The sequence below is a fragment of the Eulemur rufifrons genome, chromosome 15 (genome assembly GCF_041146395.1).
Source record: "Eulemur rufifrons isolate Redbay chromosome 15, OSU_ERuf_1, whole genome shotgun sequence".
NCBI lineage: Eukaryota > Metazoa > Chordata > Mammalia > Primates > Lemuridae > Eulemur > Eulemur rufifrons.
In genome coordinates this window covers 43614573-43634540 of record NC_090997.1, presented here as the reverse complement: position 1 = coordinate 43634540, position 19968 = coordinate 43614573, and the positions used below count along the sequence as shown (strand labels likewise).

Below are 19968 nucleotides of genomic sequence, written 5' to 3'. Positions count from 1 at the left end.
AAAATATTTATATATTTTAATGTGTTACTTTGTTCCTTTTGGTATATAAAAGGTCTTTATAAATAATGAATTAATTATTTGTTGTGCCTAAAATGAATGCAGACTTTTATGTAACATTTTGGGGGGAACATGTATTTTTTAACACAATTTTGGGCATAAATGTGAAATTTTAGAAATATATCTTAACCTATCTGATATTTCATTTTGATTGGAAAAGGTTTAAATGCCTTTGCTCTGTGTCACTTTAGTGATTATCAACAGCATATGTTTGTTAATAAATATGTCTTTGTTATTTAAACTTACATTTTAGCTTTTCAATGATCTGTTTAAGAATAATGCAAACCGTGCTGAGAATACAGAGAGAAAGCAAAATCAGAATTATTTTATGGAGGTGATGACTGTAGAAGGAGTCTACGATTACCTGATGTACGTAGGTAAGATCTAAGTGGTTTATGTTAAGACCTGTTTTTCAGTCAGCTATCTTATTTCTTCTGCGATGCAAATAATGATTTTGAGTATTGCCCATCATAAGTTTTTTTAATTGTAGGTACTTTTTTTTAATAAGAATTCAATATAATTGGTCTTGAACATATTAAAGTTGCTAGCATTTACAGATAAAATATTGACTATTGTCATTTGTGCATTCTATATTAGAAAATGTTCAAAATATCAATTTATCTGGATAAACAAGGTATTCCATTTGATCCATTTCAGGACGGGTGGTTTTCCAAGTTCCTGACTGGCTTCATCATCTCTTAATGGGAATGCGAATCCTTTTTAAAAACACCCTGGAAATGTATACTGACTACTATCTTCAGTGTAAGCTAGAACAGCTATTTCAGGAACACCGTTTGGTCTCACTCATAACGCTTCTTAGAGGTTTGTGTTTTCTCATGTGTTTATGTTTTATGTACTTTGTGATCTTAATTGGATTTAAAAGACTAAGAAGTCTTATTTTTGGTTTACTAGTATTTCTACTGTGAGGAACTACTTTGTATATAAATAGGTGAAAGTTCCATAAATATTTCTTTTTACTCTTTTTTAGATGCTATATTCTGTGAAAATACTGAGCCTCGCTCTCTCCATGAAAAGCAAAAAGGAGCAAAACAGACTTTTGAAGAAATGATGAATTACATTCCAGGTGTAATAGTTAAGAAATAACTTAATTTCATATAGATTAGCACTCCTTTGAGGTCACAATGTATAGTAATTATTGAAGCTGATTTTTACAGTGAGTTTTCATTTTAGAAATAGTTATAAGGACCAATTAAAATTAACTGACTAGTTGTATAAAATTTGTTTCTTTCTGATGTTAGCACTAAGAGCTTTAAGACAAGACAGTTTCTACTCACACAATAGCCAGATTCTTTCAACAATAACTTAGAATCTGACTGATCAAAGTGACATGTTGTAGGACAATTGAAATCCTACACCCACTACATGATCAGAATAGTTGCAGAAGTGGGTATGAATAAAAGATCAGAATTCATTCATTCATTCCAAATTTACTGAGCACCTTGCATGTTCCAGGGATTATACAAAATACAAGGAATATAAAAAATGTGTTTGAGTAGCTTAGTATAGCAGGAAGACAGACAGATAGGTAAAACATACATGTGATAATAGAGGCATGTTCATGTTACAGAGATATCACAAAGGAGGAAGATGATCACCTCTCTTATAGAGTTGGTAGGTTTGGGCCACTAAGTAAATGAATGGTAGTAACCTTTTACTGTGATAGAAGATACAAGGAGAAATGTCAAAGGATCAAATCAGAGGATAATTGGTTTAGGACATTTTAAATGTGAAGTACCTATAGATTATTCAGGAGGAAATGTCTAATAAGCAATTGGATATCTATATTTGGAAGTTGGAGGAAAGGTGGCACAGGGTAGATTAATAGAGACATGGGAATCATGTGTGAGTGATTACTAATACCCAGGGAGAAAATACAGAGTAAGAAGAGAAGAGAGTGACTTCCAGTTTCTGGTCTGGCACATAAGAAGTTGGAAGTTGCCACTCTATCCTAGTAATAAGTAAAAACCTGAAAAAACTAAAAAATCAACAGCTCTCAGATCCAGCAGAGTGGTGGGGTTACAGGGCAAATCAGTGCCCCCAAAATTGGAGAGTTAGATAATAGAGAATCACAGCTCGCTGGAGCAGAAACCCATGAACTCAAACGTCTGTGGAAGCCATTGCTGAGGTGGGGCAACTTTGATGAATTTCTGGAGGCTCAATGTAGACAAGTTTGAAAAATTAAAAACTCCAGGGGAACCAAGTCATGGCAGGCCCCTCCATACTTTTGTGAGTTTTATCTCAGAGGCTTAACCAGGTTCTCACAGTGAATATTAGAGAAAAATCCCCTCGTGCTTCTCACAGAGAGAGGGGAAAAGGAACCATTTTGAAATGTATCAGAGTACTTTGTTCATCTTAATAAGACCTACCCTCAGGAGAAACTATTAATATTTATCCAGAGCCTAATTGACCTAGGGGAAGGGAAATACCCAACTCTAGCCATTGTGGTCTTCAATATGGAAGAAGGGAAATAACTCTAGTCTACTGTAGCCATCCTGTCCTAGCTGAGAGGGAGGAGGGAAACCCTTGAAGCATGTATGAAGTTCATAGTTCAGTGGTACAGGCTTATTAAAAGACTGAGACCTATTCATAGGACTGTAGAAACCTTCCTCTCCCTGCATACCTTACCACCACATTACTAAAGGCCTATTTATGGCAGTTCCTCTTGCCCAGCACATCATGTCCAGCTATCAAGAAAAAATTACAAGACATACTAAAGGTAAAAAAACACAGTTTGGAGAGAAAGAGCATCAGAACAGACTTACTTATAGCAAGAATGTTAGAATTATATACCAGACCAAGTGGGATTTATCCCAGGTATTCAAGGGTGGTTCAGCATTCATTCAAAAATCAGTTAATGTGGTCCTTTACACCAACAGGTTAAAGAAGAAAAATTTTATGCCTATAACAATAGATGCAGAAAAAGCACTTGATAAAATCCTACAACCTCTCATAAAAAATAATCTTCTAGGAATAGAAGGGAACTTCCTCAACTTGATAAAGAAAATCTACAAAAACACTCATAGCTAACATTATACTTAATGGTGAGAAACTAGAGGCTTTCCCACTAAGATCAGGAACAAGATAAAGATGTTCCCTCTCACGACTGTATTTCAGCATTGTACTGGAAGTCCTTGCTAATGCAGTAAGACAAGAAAAGGAAATTAAAAAAAAGTATACTGATTGGCAAGGAAGAAGTAAAACTGTCTTTGTTTACAGATGACATGATTGTGTAGAATATCCAAAAAAATTAATAAAAACATTCTTGGAACTAATAAGCAGTGATAGCAGGGTTGTAAGATATAAGGTTAACACAGAAAAGTCTGTCACCTTTCTTTATACCAGCAATGAACAAGTGGTATTTGAAATTAAAAACAACACCATTTGCATTAGCACTCCTAAAAATGAAACACTTAGATAAAAATCCAACAAAACATGTATATAAAATATGAGGAAAATTACAAAACGCTGATGAAAGAAATCAAAGAAGAACTAAATAAATGGAGAGAGATTTTATGTTCATGGATAGGAAGACTCAGTATTTTCAAGATGTCAGTTCTTCACAACTTGACCTACAGATTCAATGCAATCCCAGTTCCCAGTAAGTTATTATCCTTTGTATTGACAAACATTTTAAAGTTTATATGGAGAGGCAGAAGAACCCAGAATAGCCAACTCAATATTGAATGAGAAGAACAAAGTCAGAGGATTAACACTACGTTGCTTCAAGACACACTATAAAGCTACAGAAATCAAGACAGTGTGGTATTGGCAAAAGGATATATTAATTCAAATAGATCCAGGAAACTCAATAGAGACCCCAGAAATAGAACCAGATAGATAATGTCACCTGATCACTGATCTTTGACAAAGTTGCAAAGGCAATACAATAGAGAAAACATAGTCTTTTCAACAAATAGTGCTGGAACAACTGGACATCCACATGCAAAAAAAAATGATCAAACACAGACCTTGCATCCTTCACAAAAATTAACTCAAAATTTATCATAGACCTAAATGTAAAAAGCAGTACTATAAAACTCATAGAGGATAACATAGGAAAAAATGTGGATGACCTTCAGTTTGGCAGTGACTTTTTAGTTGCAACACCAAAGGCATGAGCCATGAAAGAAAGAATTGATAAACTTTACTTCATTAAAATTTTGCTTTGTGAAAGATAGTGTCAAGAGAATGAGAAGAGAAGCCACAGACTGGGGGAAAATATTCACAAAAGACTTATCAGATAAAGTACTGGTACCTAAAATATACAAAGAAATCTCAAAACTCAACGATAAGAAAGAACACAAACAACTTGATTTAAAAATTAGCCAAATACTTTGACACCTCACCAAAGAAGATATGCAGATTGCAAACATATGAAAAAATGCTCCACATTGTGTGTCATCAGGGAAATACAAATTAAAACAACAGTGAGATACCACTACACACCTATTAGAATATCCAAAATCTAGAACACTGACAACACCATTTGCCGGGGAAGATGTGAAGCAACAAGAACTCTTCACTCATTGCTGGTAGGAATGCAAAATTGTATTGCCACTTTGGAAGACATACTCTTAACATAAGATCCAGCAACTGTGCTTCTTGTTACTTATCCAAAGGAGTTAAAAACATGTCCACCCAAAAACTTGCACATGAATGTTTATAACAGCTTTGTTCAGAATTGCCAAAATTTGGAGGCAAGATGCCCTTTATTAGGTAAATGGATAAATAAACTATGCTACTTCTAGAAAATAGAATATTATTCAATGCTATAAAGAAATGAGTTATCAAGTCATCAGAAGACATGGAGAAACTCAAATTACTGTGTAAAAGAAGCCAATATGAAAAGGCTACATGCTGTATGATTCCAACTATATAACATTCTGGAAAAGGCAAAACTAAGAAGACAATAAAAAGATCAGTGGTTGCCAGAGTTTAGGGGGGAGGGATGAATAGGTGGAACACAGGATTTTTAGGGCAATGAAACTAATCTGTTTGATATTATAATGGTGGGTATGTGTCCTTATGCACTTGTCCAAACCCACAGAATGTACAACACCAAGAGTGAACCCCATTATAAATTATGGACTCTGGGTGATAATGATATGCCAATGTAGGTTTATTAGTTATAACAAATGTACAGTCTTGTGGGGGATGTTGATAATGGAGGAGACTGCATGTGTTGGGATAAGGGAGTATATGGGAAATCTCTATATCTCCTGCTCAGTTTTGTTGTGAACACAAAACTACTCTAAAAAACAAAGTCTGTTTTAAAAAGTGAAGAGAAGAGTGCTTAGGACAGAATCTTAGAGAGTTCTCAGCATTGAAGAATTATTCTTGAAATAGTTCTGTTGCTCTTTGTAAAAACAATTAAGTTAAATACCTGGTGTGCATATAAAAGTGAACATATGCTATTTTTGAGTAAGTCTTCTGGAGGCAAATGATGAAATATTTTTTTACCTGCTTTGTAATGTAGTGACCCTTAGCATTCATACTTTTAATGGTCTCAGTTTTTTTTTTTTTTTTTTTTTTTTTTTTTTTTGTTGTTGTTGAGACAGAGTCTCACTTTGTTGCCCAGGCTAGAGTGAGTGCCATGGCGTCAGCTTAGCTCACAGCAACCTCAAACTCCTGGGCTCAAACGATCCTCCTGCCTCAGCCTCCCGAGTAGCTGGGACTACAGGCATGCGCCACTATGCCCGGCTAATTTTTTCTATATAGATTTTTAGTTGTCCATATAATGTCTTTCTATTTTTAGTAGAGACGGGGTCTCGCTCTTGCTCAGGCTGGTCTCGAACTCCTGACCTCAAGCGATCCACCCACCTCGGCCTCCCAGAGTGCTAGGATTACAGGCGTGAGCCACCGCGCCCGGCCAATGGTCTCAGTTTTGATATTTAGGACCAACATGGAAAACCAGTGAATATACTTAATGTGTTGTTTTGCTGAGGCACAAATGTGAACCACATTTTCTTTAAGACTCCCATTTGAAAAGAAGTAACTTAGCTCTTAAGTAAGCCTAGCATGCCTTTCTGTTATTCTGTGTTCTTAGTGACACCTGAAGGATCTGAAAGGATCACATATATTTGTTCATTAGCTTCATGCATATTAGTAATACTTGGAAAATTCCATGGAGTATTGGTAAATTTGAGGATTCACAAAGATCTATATTGGGCCACATATCTTGAAAATAACAAGGATCTACTATGCCCGTTGTAAATTGAATTTAGCCTTTGCCTCTTAGGGTTAGATTTACCTTATAGAACCAAGCATAAAGGGAGAATTTTTTATTAATGGCACTAAAAGTTTAGTTACAATAGGGGAAAGAGGCAAGTATTTGCTTTGTTTACTTAAGAATAATTTTTTTCTGCTTGGGGAAAACATTAAGTGGAGATTTTTTTTTTATTTCAAAACATTGAGAGGGTACAAATATTTTAGATTACATGGATCACTTTTGTAATGCTTGAGTCCCAATTATAGGTGTGGCAATCACCCGAATAATGTTCATAGTAACCATTAGGTAGCTTTTTTTCACCCTCCCTCCCTCCTGGTTGATTTCCATTGAGTTTTACTTCCCTTTGTGCACATGTGTGCTTATCAGTTAGTTCCAATTTAATAGTGAGTACATGTGGTGTTCGTTTTTCCATTGAGATACTTTACTTAGGAAAATGGTCTGTAGTTCCATCCAGATTGTTGCAAAAGGTATTAATTCATCTTTTTTTATGGCTGAGTAGTAGTCCATGGTATACTATACCATATTTTACTAATCCACTCAGAATTGATGGGCACTTGGATTTATTCCACATCTTTGCAGTTGTTAATTGTGCTGTGATAAACATTTGAGTGCAGATGTCTTTTTGATGAAAAGTCTTCTTTTCCTTTGGGTAAAACCTAATAGTAGGATTGCTGGTAGGTCTACTTTTAATTCTTTGAGGGATCTCCATACTGTTTTCCATAGAGGTTGTACTAATTTGCTGTCCCACCAACAGTGTGGGACTTTCCATTCTTTCTGCATCCATGCCAGCATCTATTGTTTTTGGAATTTTTAATAAAAGCCGTTGTAACTGGGGAAAGGTGATATCTCATTGTGGTTTTAATTTGCACTTCCCTGATGATTAGTGACTTTGAGTATTTTTTTATATCCTTACTGGCCATTTGTCTTTCTTCTTTTGAGAAGCTTCTGTTCATGTCTTTTGCCCCCTTTGTAATAGGGTTGTTTCTTTTTTTCTTGCTGATTTGTGTGAGTTCTTTGTAAATCCTGGTTATTAGCACTTTATTAGATGTATAGCTTGCAAATATTTTCTCCTGTAGGTCGTCTGTTTGCTCTGTTGATTGTTTCTTTAGCTGTGCAGCAGCTTTTTAGTTTAATCAAATTCCATTTATTTTAATTGTTGCCATGATTGGGGTCTTAGTCATGAATAGTTTACCTAGGCTTATATCTAGAAGAGTTTTCCCTATATTTTCCTCTAGAATTCTTATGGTTTCCTGCCTTAGGTCTAAGTCTTTTTTTTTTTTTTTTTTTTTTTTGAGACAGAGTCTCACTCTGTTGCCCAGGCTAGAGTGAGTGCCGTGGCATCAGCCTAGCTCACAGCAACCTCAAACTCCTGAGCTCAAGCGATCCTCCTGTCTCAGCCTCCCGAGTAGCTGGGACTACAGGCATGCGCCACCATGCCCGGCTAATTTTTTCAATATATATTTTTAGCTGTCCATATAATTTCTTTCTATTTTTAGTAGAGGTGGGGTCTCGCTCTTGCTCAGGCTGGTCTCGAACTCCTGAGCTCAAACGATCCGCCCACCTCGGCCTCCCAGAGTGCTAGGATTACAGGCGTGAGCCACCACGCCCGGCCAGGTCTAAGTCTTTTATCCATTTTTGTGAGTTACTTTTTGTGAGTGGTGACAGATAGGGGTCCTGTTTCATTCTTCTGCATATGGTTATGCAATTTTCCCAGCACCACTTATTGAACATGGCTTCTTTTCCCCAGTGTACATTGTTGTCTGCTTTGTCAAAGATCGATTGGTTTGGAGATAGATAGTTTTATATCTGAGTTCTTTTTTCTGTTCCATTGGTCTGTGTCTCTATTTTTGTACCAATACCATGCTATTTGGGTTACTATGGCCTTGTAGTATAGTTTGAAGTCAGATTAGCCAGATTTGTTCCTTTTGCTTAAGATTGCTTTGGGTAGTTGGGCTCTTTTCTGGTTCCATACAAAGTGTAGCATTATTTTTTCTAGATCTGTGAAATATGATGTTGGTATTTTGATGGGAATTGCATTGAATCTGTAAATCACTTTGGGTAATATGGACATTTTAACAATGTTGATTGTACCAATCAATGAGCATATGTTTTTCCACTTGTTTGTATCATCTGTAATTCCTTAGTGTTTCATAGTTCTCTTTATAGAGGTCTTTCACCTCCTTGGTTAAGTATATTCCTAGGTATTTTATTTTCTTTGTAGCTATTGTAAATGGTATTGAGTCTTTGATTTGACTCTCAGCTTGACTGTTACTGGTTATATAGGAATGCTACTGATTTGTATACATTGATTTTATAACCTGAGCCTTCGCTGAATTTATTTATCAATTCCAGAAGTCTTTTGGCTCTCTTTTGGGAGTGAGCTCCGCTCCTCTTGCATAAGTTATCCTTGCCCTCCTGTGTCTGTTTCACATGGATGTGCTTTTACCTGCTACACTCGGTTGCTATGGCACTTCGAGCTGGGATCTTCCCTGCTGGGGATCCTCCCTAGTCCAAGGGCATGGCTTTGAGTCTCAACAGGGCTCCAAAGTCATTTTCTTGGCGGTAGGCAAAGACACTGGAGCAGGGTCAAGGCAGGCTTTCCAGACCAGGAGGGCTGTTTGTGGGGAAGAGATCAAAGTTCCCCAACTGGCTATTTGAAGTGAGCTCTGCTTCTCTTGCCTTACTGCCTCTGGTTACAAATGGGTACCCTGCCCTTAGTTGGTATGGCACCATGACTGGGATCTTCCCATGGGAGGACCCACCCTAGTCCAACACCGTGGCGCAGGGGGGTGGGCGCTTCCCCAGATCTCTGTGTCTCGGACCCCCACAGTATTTTCCTGTCAGTTCCACCTATGTGGGCTTCCTCACCAGAGTCCAACTCCTAACCGCCCTCCCACCCGCTTGAGTCCAGGGGGCATAGGATCCAGCCTGTGTGGCTGACCTGCTGGCCTGCATCTCTGAGAAATGCCAGTGGGAAGGGAGCTCCCACGTCGAGCACCTCGGGTCCACTGTGGGTCCTCAAGGGGAAAGATGTGGGCCCCACTCTTTGTGGAAACCTCATACTGGAAGGCGCCAGCGAGGGATAGGTGGCTGCTCACCAAATTCTCATCTCAAACTGCTCTCCTCCTTGCAGTGGGTCGGGGAGGTGCAGGGAAGGACAAGTCTGAATGGAAGAAAGCTGGCTCTCCAGCCTCTTGGATCACCCTCCTTGGAGGGGAACCCTGCACAGAATGTCCAAGCTCTGGGGTTATGCAAGTTCTCCCCATAATTCCATGGTTCTTGGGCTCTTGGGGTTGGAAAAGCTTCCAAGAAACTTGGTAGCCCTCTGATCACTGAAGGAATGTGGGAGGGAGAAAGGAATCCCCCCATTTATTCCTTCACTGGGCTCCTCCCTGATACCTTTGCTTCCTTTATCTTCTTCCTTCTCTGCTATGCAGTTTTCCTCCATGGGGTCCCCTGCAGGCTCTGGCATCTCTCTCACCTGTACCTGAGATGCATCCGCTCTCCCCTCTCCTTTATCTGGTACCCGTCCTTCCCTCTGGTTGGTCTGGCAAGTGATGTCTCTGGTCAGCCATCTTGCCCCCCACCCCAAGTGGAAATCTTAATAAGGATTGACTTTTTTGGTGAGAGGAATGATATGTGTGGTACATGACAGCTGTACAGTTGGACAACAATCTGAACTTGGATCCTAAATTAGTGTTCAAACATTTATAGTGTTTTTCAGAATGATTGGTCTTTAAGATAACTAATAGTAATTTATATTAAAAAAGTGGTCATAGTCATTGCAAAAAGTCTACCTTTAAAAATTAAATTAAAATTTTTTCTTGATATTAAGAACATTATGAAAATATATAGGAAAAAGTAGAAGCTATCCTCTTCCCCACTGTGTAGAAGTAGGCTCATGCTCCAGTTTGGTGTTAATCCTTGCAGACGTTTTTCTATGTATTTCTATATGTGTGTCTACAAATGTACAAACATCATTTTAGAGTTTAATTTTTTTATTTTCCCCTAGTAGGATAATACAGTATGTATTATTTTCCAACTCTCTTTTATTACTTTATAGTATTAAGCAGATTTTTTTACTGTAACATTCCTCAGAGCTTTCAGTGTGCTTTTGTGTATTGTGAATCTCCAAAACTGGGTTACGTGATACTGCATTTCTTGACCATAGAACCCATTTTTTCCAGGAACCTCTTGCAAAAACACTGGTTTGGGAAATACTGATTAATAGTTTTTACATAATATCTGGGAAACAGGGTGGGGATTTTGCTTTATGATCTAGTTAATGATGACTCACTGTATAATATAAAATTGTTCTTCATGTGGCTTTTTTGTGTAGATCTGTTAGTCAAGTGTATTGGCAAAGAAACCAAGTATGAAAGCATCAGACTTCTATTTGATGGCTTACAGCAGCCAGTACTCAACAAGCAGGTAAAATCCATTAGAGCTGGTAGGCTGGTGTTGACTGGGTTTGTTGGGTATCTGGAATATTATTAGCTGTGTATGTGACACTATGCTAAATCAAGGCAGTGTAATTCAAACGTTCAGGTAAAGTATTTTATCTGTGTTACTCTTTTTTGCTGATCTCCTTTTTCTTAACATGAATTGTTTCGATTTAAAATTAATATATATTCATTGTAGAAATTTTCAAATATATAGAAAATTCATGAAATACAGTAAAAAATTAAAAATTGGTAATTTCATCATTCAAGTCACATAGAATAACCACAGTTAACGTTTTCATGTTTATAGTCTATAATATTCTGTTGAGATCTTAATACAGTTGGAATTTTGTGTTCTGCTTATTTCTTTAATATTTTTATTACCTATAAAATATTTAATATAAAAATGAGTTATAAGGCATAATAATAAAATGTTCACATGCAAACACAGGTATACCTACCACCCATTTAAGAATAGAACATTATCGATACTATTTGAAGCCACTTTCCTGCTTGTTTTACATTGTCAGTCCCATTCCCTGTCTTGCCATTTAGGGGTAACCACCATCCTCAATTTTGTGCTTATCATTTTTATGTTTTTTATGTTTAATGCCTTAAAATTTATTATTATTTTTATTTTGGTGCTTTAGCTTACTTATGTGTTGTTGGACATTGTGATACAGGAGCTGTTTCCAGAGCTCAATAAGGTAACTAAAAAGCAATAATTTTATTTGTTACTCTCTTAATGGTATGCTGACATTTATTTTAATTAAGGACACAAAGGTTAATAACCTTTGTCTCTGTGATCCTGTAAAAAATGAACAACCTCATCTAATGGCTTTTTTAATTTCTTTATTCAACATGCCCAACATAAGAGTGGATTTTGGGGGATAGGAACTGAATAGCCTCTGCTTTGACTTTATCCCTTCCTAATTACAAACACATAGGGACCCTTTACAGTCTTTCCAGAGAAAGGTATGAGTTTAAGTCTGCAACACTGTATGCTGTGTAAGTCAGAGACTTGAGTATTTTTTGAAGCAATTGGGTTTATATAAACCCAAGAGCACAAAATGAATTAAAATTAGAGTACGATAATATCATTATTATATTGAATCTTGAGGATTTTGAGATTTGAGCAAAAGTGTAAGTCATTATTTTCCATTTTATTTTTTGACTAATCCTCTTGGTTGGATGAAAAACTATTTTTCAAGGCTGTAGTATCACAATGAAATGTCACTTTTGTAGAACAGAGGAAGCCAGATTTTTGGAGTATTTACCTATTTTAAGCTTTCAAGTTATCGTTATATTAAGGATATGTCAGAACAAGGTGGCAATTACAGACGTTTTATGTTCAGTTTACATGGGAATCAACTCCAGTAAACTTTCAGCTCTGAGGCTTTATAAGGTCTGTCTTATAACACTATATGTTGCCATTTTCTTATCTCTAACATAGATATTACATGCTGCATATGCCAACCAATTTCTTTTGGTTTATAATATATGTATTTCCTAGGTTAGAATTTTAATACATTAGAGCTGTTAGGCAACTCACAAATGAACCTTTATCTTATTGCTTCTATTAAATGGATTTATTTTCACTTTAGGTACAAAAGGAAGTTACCTCTGTGACATCTTGGATGTAAACATTTGGATTTGGTATAGAATAACCTGTTGAAACTTCTGCTGTGCTAGTGTTGTAGAAATGTACATTTTTCTTTTACTTTTGTATATTCTTGTATATATCATGTACTTCAGTCTGAAATTTTGATTGTTTTAATAAAGACTAACACAAATTTAATAATGATTAAAAGTGGCTGAGTTTCTTAGCCTTTGTATTTATCACTTTGAAAATAATTATGTTTGGTGTGGAGGAACAGTAAGATCTAATTTTTCTTTTATATAGAGTTGATACGTTTCAGTGTACTTATTTTCCTTTTTTTTTTCATTTTCTACATAGTTAATAACTGTGTGTCTATAAATAAAACATCCTGTATGAATTTTTCATAATAAACAAAGGATTTTTCCTTACTCTTGCTGGATGACTGACAGTTATTGCTATTGGTTGTGAAAACTGCATACTTACAGATATTTTGTAGTGGCGTGATTGCAACTAAGTTTCACTGAATTGTGTGTAAGTATATTCCCAAAGCTTGTTTAAACAATTTAGACAAGTGGATTTTTGGTTTGTGTTGTCTGTTATCCCTTCAAAAGAAAAATACAGAATTAACTGTATTTCTTGAAAGTTAACTTAAAAATTATTTTTAAAGATTCAATGTTTAGAATTCTTGGAATTCCTTACCATGCTATACATTTCTCCTTAAAACAAATTTGTCTGTCATTGGGCATTTTGTATTTGGTTATTGGTTGTAGTGTTTATTCAGAATGTATTTATTGAGCTTCAGCCATATATTAGATACCAAGCTGTATGATGTAGGAACTCTGAATATAAATATGGAAAGCTAACACATTCGATTATACTATTAATTTTTTCCCCAAGACTTCAAATGTTATAAATTTTTGAACAGGTTTTGTTGGCAGTTCTATTTTATTTTTAAATACTTGAAGTTTCTAGAATATGAGTTTTTGTGAATTAGTGATTTAACACCAAGCCTTACACATTTAACTTCTCAGGGGCAGGTGGAAAATAAATCAGGCTAACTATTCAAATTTAAATCCATAGCATTTGAACATTATTATTTAAAATGTCATGAATGAACTGGAAAAATAAAATATTTTACATGTCTTTTTATGCCATCCTCAACCTATTCTTTAATTATGACATTCTGTTTATTTAGATGAGAAAGAAGTTACAGGTGTGTCAGGTCTGCTCGGGTTGCCATGACAAAATACCACAGACTGGTGGCTTATACAACAGAAATTTACTTCTCACAGTTCTGGAGGCTGCAAAGTCCAAGTGATATCTGTAATGATCAAATGCCTATCAAATAATAAGGACTGCATTTTTGTTCCTTTCCATTTTTATAATGTGAATGATTTAATTCACATAATTTTGTATATGTAGAGTTTTATAAATCATATTTTCTTTAAATAGATTTCACCCATTGCTATGGATTGAATTGTGTCTTCCCAAAATTCATATGTTGAAATCATAAATCCTAATGTGACTATATTTGAAGATGGAGCCTTCAGGAGATAATTTAAGTTAAACAAGGTCATAAGGATGAAACCCTAATCCAATAGGATTGGTGGCCTTTTAAGAAGAGAAAGAGAGAGTAAGATTTCTCTCCACCTTTCCCGGTGTGCGCAAAGAGGTCATGTGAGCACACAGCAAGAAGTCAGCCACCTATAAGCCAAGAGAATAAGCCTCAAAATGAAACCTAACTTGCTGGCACCACTCCTGGCCAGTAATTGTCATTTTTACTTAGAGTCTGATGGAAAGGTTTTGAGCAGGTGAACAGCATGATTTCTTATATTTTAACAGAATCACATTGGTTGCTGTATTGAGAATGTTGAAAATAGACTAAAACAGACTAAAGTGGAACAAAAGTAGAGGCAAGGAGCTCATTTAGAAAGCTGTTGAATTAATTCAGGTGAGATGACAGTAATTTGGACCAGGGTGGTATTTGTGGAGTTTTTTTTATTTATTTATTTTTTTTTTGAGACAGAGTCTCACTCTGTTGCCCAGGCTAGAGTGAGTGCCGTAGCGTCAGCCTAGCTCACAGCAACCTCAAACTCCTGAGCTCGAGCGATCCTCCTGTCTCAGCCTCCCGAGTAGCTGGGACTACAGGCATGCACCACCATGCCCGGCTAATTTTTTCAATGTATATTTTTAGCTGTCCATATAATTTCTTTCTATTTTTAGTAGAGATGGGGTCTCGCTCTTGCTCAGGCTGGAATTTGTGGAGTTTTTGAGAAGTAGAAGTCTGATTGTTTTGGTTTTTTGTGTTTTGTTTTAGAGATGGGATCTTGTTCTGTCACCCAAGCTGGAGTGCAGTAGCATGGTCATAGCTCACTGTAACTTTGAACTTCCAGGCTCAAGGGATCCTCCCACCTCAGCATTCTGAGTAGCTGGGACTACAGTTGTCTGCCACCACACCTGCCTATTTTTAATTTTTTGTAGAGACAAGGTTTTTCTCTGTTGCCCAAACTGGTCTTGAACTCTTGACCTCAAGTGATCCTCCCACCTCGGCCTTCCAAAGCACTGGGATTACATGCATAAGCCATCACACCTAGCCCACAAAATCTGATTATTTTTTAAAGTAAGACAACAGGATTTACCAGTGGATGGGATGTGAGTTTGAGAAAAAGGGAGCAGGGATGACCCCTAAGATTTGGCCTGAGCAATAGGAAAGATGAAGGGTCCATTAAATGAGATGAAGAAGATTGTGATTGGCACATTTTGAGGGAAAGATCAAGAATTTATTTTAGGACATGTAATGTCTAAGATGCCTATTAAACATCCCAACCAGAGATGCCAAATAGGCAGATGTATTTTTGAGTCTGTAATTCAGGGCAGAGATCGAGGTTGGAGATCAAAATTTGGGAGTCACCAGCATACAGATGTATTGCAACCTAATGAAATCACCAAGGGAGTAAGTGTAAGTAGAAAAGAGAAGTGGTCCGAAGACTGTGCCCTGGGGCTCTCTAGTGCTTAACAGTAAGGGAACTGAAGAGGGACCCCAAAAGGGACTCCACATTATGGGTTTGGTCAATGCTTTTTAGGAGCATTGATATATTGAGTGTTAATTTTTTTTTTCATTGTAATTCTCTCCAGTTATGCCTACTTGTTAAAGCTTTGTTTTGCTACTACAGTTTTTTACTAGCTGCTCTTGGGAGTGAAGGCAGAACTATATCCATATTTTGCAACAATGCAAAGTGGACAAAACTGGTGCAGTGTGGAGGGATGATAATGAGGTTAACTGAAAAAATTGCCAAGAAGCCCTGAGCAGCTTAGAGCAATATGCATTAACAAGGACAGGGAAGCAACTTCCAGGAACTCACAAATGGGGAGGAGGTTGCCAAGTTATTTTATTTGGAGATTTAATTTTTAAAAGTGCCTCGAAAGTCTGAAAAAATAGGTGACTTTGAAATTTCACTTATAAGGAAATGTGTTTGGATACTTTTATACAGTTTGTCAAATCCAATTGAATAGTACAAGAGTGAAAACTGTCAGGTGAGCTGAACGCCAGAGGGGTAGAGAATGGCATTACTAAAGCATTGGGTCTGTTGCATTGCACCAAGTGCTTACAATCATTCTGTATTTTCATTTTCTATATTGCTGAAGAGTTTTAAGATATTCCTATGATCTTATAATAGAATAATGATCTTTCACAAATTATGTGGGTTTGTGTTAATTTTTACAATTTATTAATGTTTCTAATAAACATTTTTCTCCCTCTTTTAGGCATCCCTGGCATTAGGCTTATGACTGGTACCTAATGGAGATTAGGCGTTGTCTAAGCTCTGATACTGAACCCACTGGTGTCTCTTGATTAGTTTCAAAGGGGTGGCAAGTAATTTGTTACAGGAGATAAAATTTAAGTACTGTAGTTTCTGTGTGATCTATTTTTAAAATTTATGTTTCAAATGTGAATTATATTATCTTCCTTGTTAGCCCTATAATGCTACTCTCAGTCACTTGCATTGTTGTGGGCTTTCCTGAAGAGGACAGGGAAGGGTAGAGTTAAGCAGTGATCGGTTATTCAAGGAACCAGCAGCCTACATTATCTGTGCTGTAGTTTGAGAGAATAACAGTTACTGAGGTTGCATTACTAGTTTGTTCATTATGACTTTTATTCTGCAGTAGTGTCTGGGATCTCTGATTTTATAGCCCCATATTTTCAGTTTTACTCAGAGATAGATTTTTGATGAGGGATGTGGTAAGGCTAGATGAAGAAAGCTTGACTGCTATAGAGGAGCAGGAATGATGCTGTAAGCATTTCTTAGTTATGACCCAAAATCAAAGTTTCACAATGTGATGAGTTGGTGAAATTTTCAGGAACACTGTTTGTATTAATGCTAATATGCAAAGTCTGTGCATTGTGATTTTACCAGTAAAATAAAGCGTATTAAAGTTTATCCTTCAAATGTATAGCTTTCCTTACTTCAGCTGTGGCATCTAGATCTGAAAAATATCAACATCCAATTAAAAAACATCAAGCTCAATTAAGAATTTGATTAGCTATATTTATTTTTTATAAAATAATATCTGGAAATATCTGAGGGGCTGATTTCACTACTCACATGCTTACAAATTATTAAATGACTGTCTTACCCAAAAAAGGTTGTAGTTTTGTTTACTTTCCTGGCATTTTTGGGTTTCATAAAAATCTGGATGTCACATATGTGAATGTACATTGTTGGGGAGATGTTAACTCAGTATAGTGTTCAAGAGAGACTTAGAAGGTAACGATTTTTGTTTTTAACATTTCATACATTTTTTTGTACGGAATATTCATAGGGCCATTTGACATTCTTGACTGTCCAGAATTAGAACATCTTATTTGGAGGAATTCTAAGGCACTTGTGAGAGGGGGCACTGATTTCTACTATGGAAGCCAAAAGGCTGGAGTTATTAATAATTCCTCACTCGGCCTTCTATCGTTATAAAAACAACTTGGGCTTGAACCAGGCTCCATTAATTAGATGTTCTCATCTGGTTGGAGGCAAGATACCAAGGCACAAGAATAGTCCAAGGCCCTTCTGGGTGTTAGCTGCGGTGGAGGCCAACAGCAGCACTGCAGCCTCTGTCCAGGACCTACAGCACCAGAACTGCGTACTAAGGCTGTTTCTGTGGCGGAATTTTAGCCATGCCTCACTTTCTTTGCTTGCTGTCCATTTTCAGAGCTGACTCTAAGTTTCTCGATGATTCTGGAAGCTAGCTAATACCCTTCTGATAATGTCCCTGATAACAGATTTTTTTTTATTTGCAACTAAGTAGCCCAATGAAAAATGAGCGTAGTATAATTTTCATTGCCTTTTTTTTTTTTACAGGCAAGTTCTTGCATTTGTTTCATTGATGTTGGTAATATGCCACACATCCTTGTCATGGATCAGAGTTTATTGTTTTCCTACCCTAGCTAGCTTATTAACTGAATGTTTTTCATGAAGTATTTAATTTAGGTTCTTAGGGACCTCAGAGGTACTATTCACTAGAGATTTGAGATCCACCTAATTTGTTATAAAATCCAAGGCTCCTCTTTGGGACTACATTGGCTAGGAAAACGGTTTCCTTTTGTTTTGCTGTAGTGGAGCCAAAGGAACTTAAAATGAATCCTATTTGCCAGCACAAAAAAAACAATTATAAGCTTTCATTTGAAAAATATATAGGACACAGAAGTTTCTGGTTGCCTCAGGGCTGCTGCAGCTGATTATGTAGATCATGTTGGGGACTGTTAGGGGTTGAATTGTGTCCTCCAAACAGATGTTGACATCCTGTGGCAGGACATCAGTACTAACTCCCTATAACTGAATGTGACTGTATTTGGAAATAGGTTTTTGCAGATGATTATGATGAAGTCATTATAGAGTGGGCCCTAATCCAGTATGACTGATGGCCTTCCAAAAAGGAGAAATTTGACCACAGAGACAGACATGTACAAAGGGAAGAAGATGTAAAGACATGGAGAGAATGCCATCTCTAAGTCAAGGATGCCTGAGGCATTCAGATGCTGGGAGAGGGGCATGGAACAGATTTTCCCCCCACAGCCCTTAGAAGGAACCAACCTTGCCAACTTGACCTAAAACTTAGAGCCTCCAGAACTGTGGAACAATACATTTCTGTCATTTAAGCCACCCAGTGTGTGGTACTTCGTTATGGCAGTCCTAGGAAACGAATACAGGGAACTTTTCCTAATTTGGCAAGCAGTAATGACTTCTTGCCAAGCCGTACATCCGTGGGACTACCTACTCACAGAGGAAGCAACTTTTTCTAACGGACAACTATCAGCAGCCTAAATTTTCTTCAACGAAACCCAACCTATTCTTTGTAGCAAAATACTGAAGGCAGCTACTGCTATGATCTGAATGTTTGTGTCCCCCCCAAAATTCCTAAGTTGAAACCGAATCACCAGTGTGATGGTGTTAGGAGATTGAGCCTTTGGGAGGTGATTGGGTAATGAGGGTCAGAATGAGATTTTTTTTTTTTTTTGAGACGGAGTCTGGTTCTGTCACCTGGGCTAGAGTGCCGTGGCATCAGCCTAGCTCAGAGCAACCTCAGACTCCTGGGCTCAAGCGATTCTCCTGCCTGAGTCTCCCAAGTTGCTGGGACTACAGGTGCACACCACCACGCCTGGCTAATTTTTTTTCTAATTTTAGGAGAGACGGGGTCTCACTCTTGCTCAGAGGTGGTCTCGAACTCCTGACTTCAAGTGACCCTCCACCCTTGACCTCCCACAGTGCTAGGATTACAGTCATGAGCCACCGTGCCTGGCCCAGAATGAGATTAGTGCCGCTTATAAAAGAGGCCCCAGAGGTGCCTTGCCTATTCCATGGTGTGAGGACACAGCAAGTAGGTGCCATCTATGAACCACGAAGCAGGCTCTCACAAGGCACTGAATCTGCCAGTGCCTTGATCTTGGACTCTCCAAGCCTCCAGAAGTAGGAGAAATAAACTTCTGTTTATAAGCCACCCATTCTATGGTATTTGGTTACAGCAGCACAAACAGGGTAAGACAGCTACCAGATGGTTTAAATGAGCCTGGTATTTTTGTTTGTTCATCTTATTTTGTTTTTCTATTTTTCCTCCACATAAGGCAGCAGAATACAGACTAGCCATTCAATAAACACTGGAATTAAATTTTAAAGCATTAAACAAATAATGTGTCTGATCAAGGTGTAACAAAACTGGCCTATTGCGTTATCAGAATGCTTGAGGAAGATTTTTTAGGCAAACAACCAGTTCAGATAATTAAAATATTCAGCACTAACTTGGACAATTTTATTTTTAGGAAATCAGTACAGGCCTCAAAACTGATACACAGAATCTAATTTACATTAGATTCTGTGTATCAAAGCCAGAAAATTTAGTACTCTTCCTTAAAATACTCACTTTTCTCTCCTACTTAAAAATTGCATGCATTTTTCTTCTCATTTTTGGGGTGGGGAGATGGAGGATTATCAGATGTTAAGGGGCTTATGATCAAGAGAAATGATACAAGTGAAAAACTGTCAGTTTTCCTTTAGTCATACAGTCTTGAGCTACAGGTGTTTGAGAGAAGAAATAACTATCAAAGATCAAACAGCATATCTTCAGTTTTA

At 37.1% G+C, this 19968-nt stretch overlaps 1 protein-coding gene across 5 annotated transcripts in view; it reads left to right on the top strand.

The window, feature by feature from the left end:
* SNX14 (sorting nexin 14) overlaps positions 1 to 19968 on the top strand; it is an 81331-nt gene that overhangs the window by 59706 nt on the left and 1657 nt on the right. For 4 of the 5 annotated variants that reach the window (XM_069489039.1, XM_069489036.1, XM_069489038.1 and 1 more), the window contains 6 exons: positions 311 to 434; positions 715 to 879; positions 1046 to 1141; positions 10647 to 10738; positions 11400 to 11456; positions 12354 to 12880. In XM_069489039.1, the coding sequence (XP_069345140.1) occupies positions 311 to 434; positions 715 to 879; positions 1046 to 1141; positions 10647 to 10738; positions 11400 to 11456; positions 12354 to 12392 (573 nt within the window). In that variant the 3' untranslated portion in view covers positions 12393 to 12880. The remainder of the gene's footprint in view (positions 1 to 310; positions 435 to 714; positions 880 to 1045; positions 1142 to 10646; positions 10739 to 11399; positions 11457 to 12353; positions 12881 to 19968) is intronic. The other variant, XM_069489037.1, reaches the window with a different exon arrangement.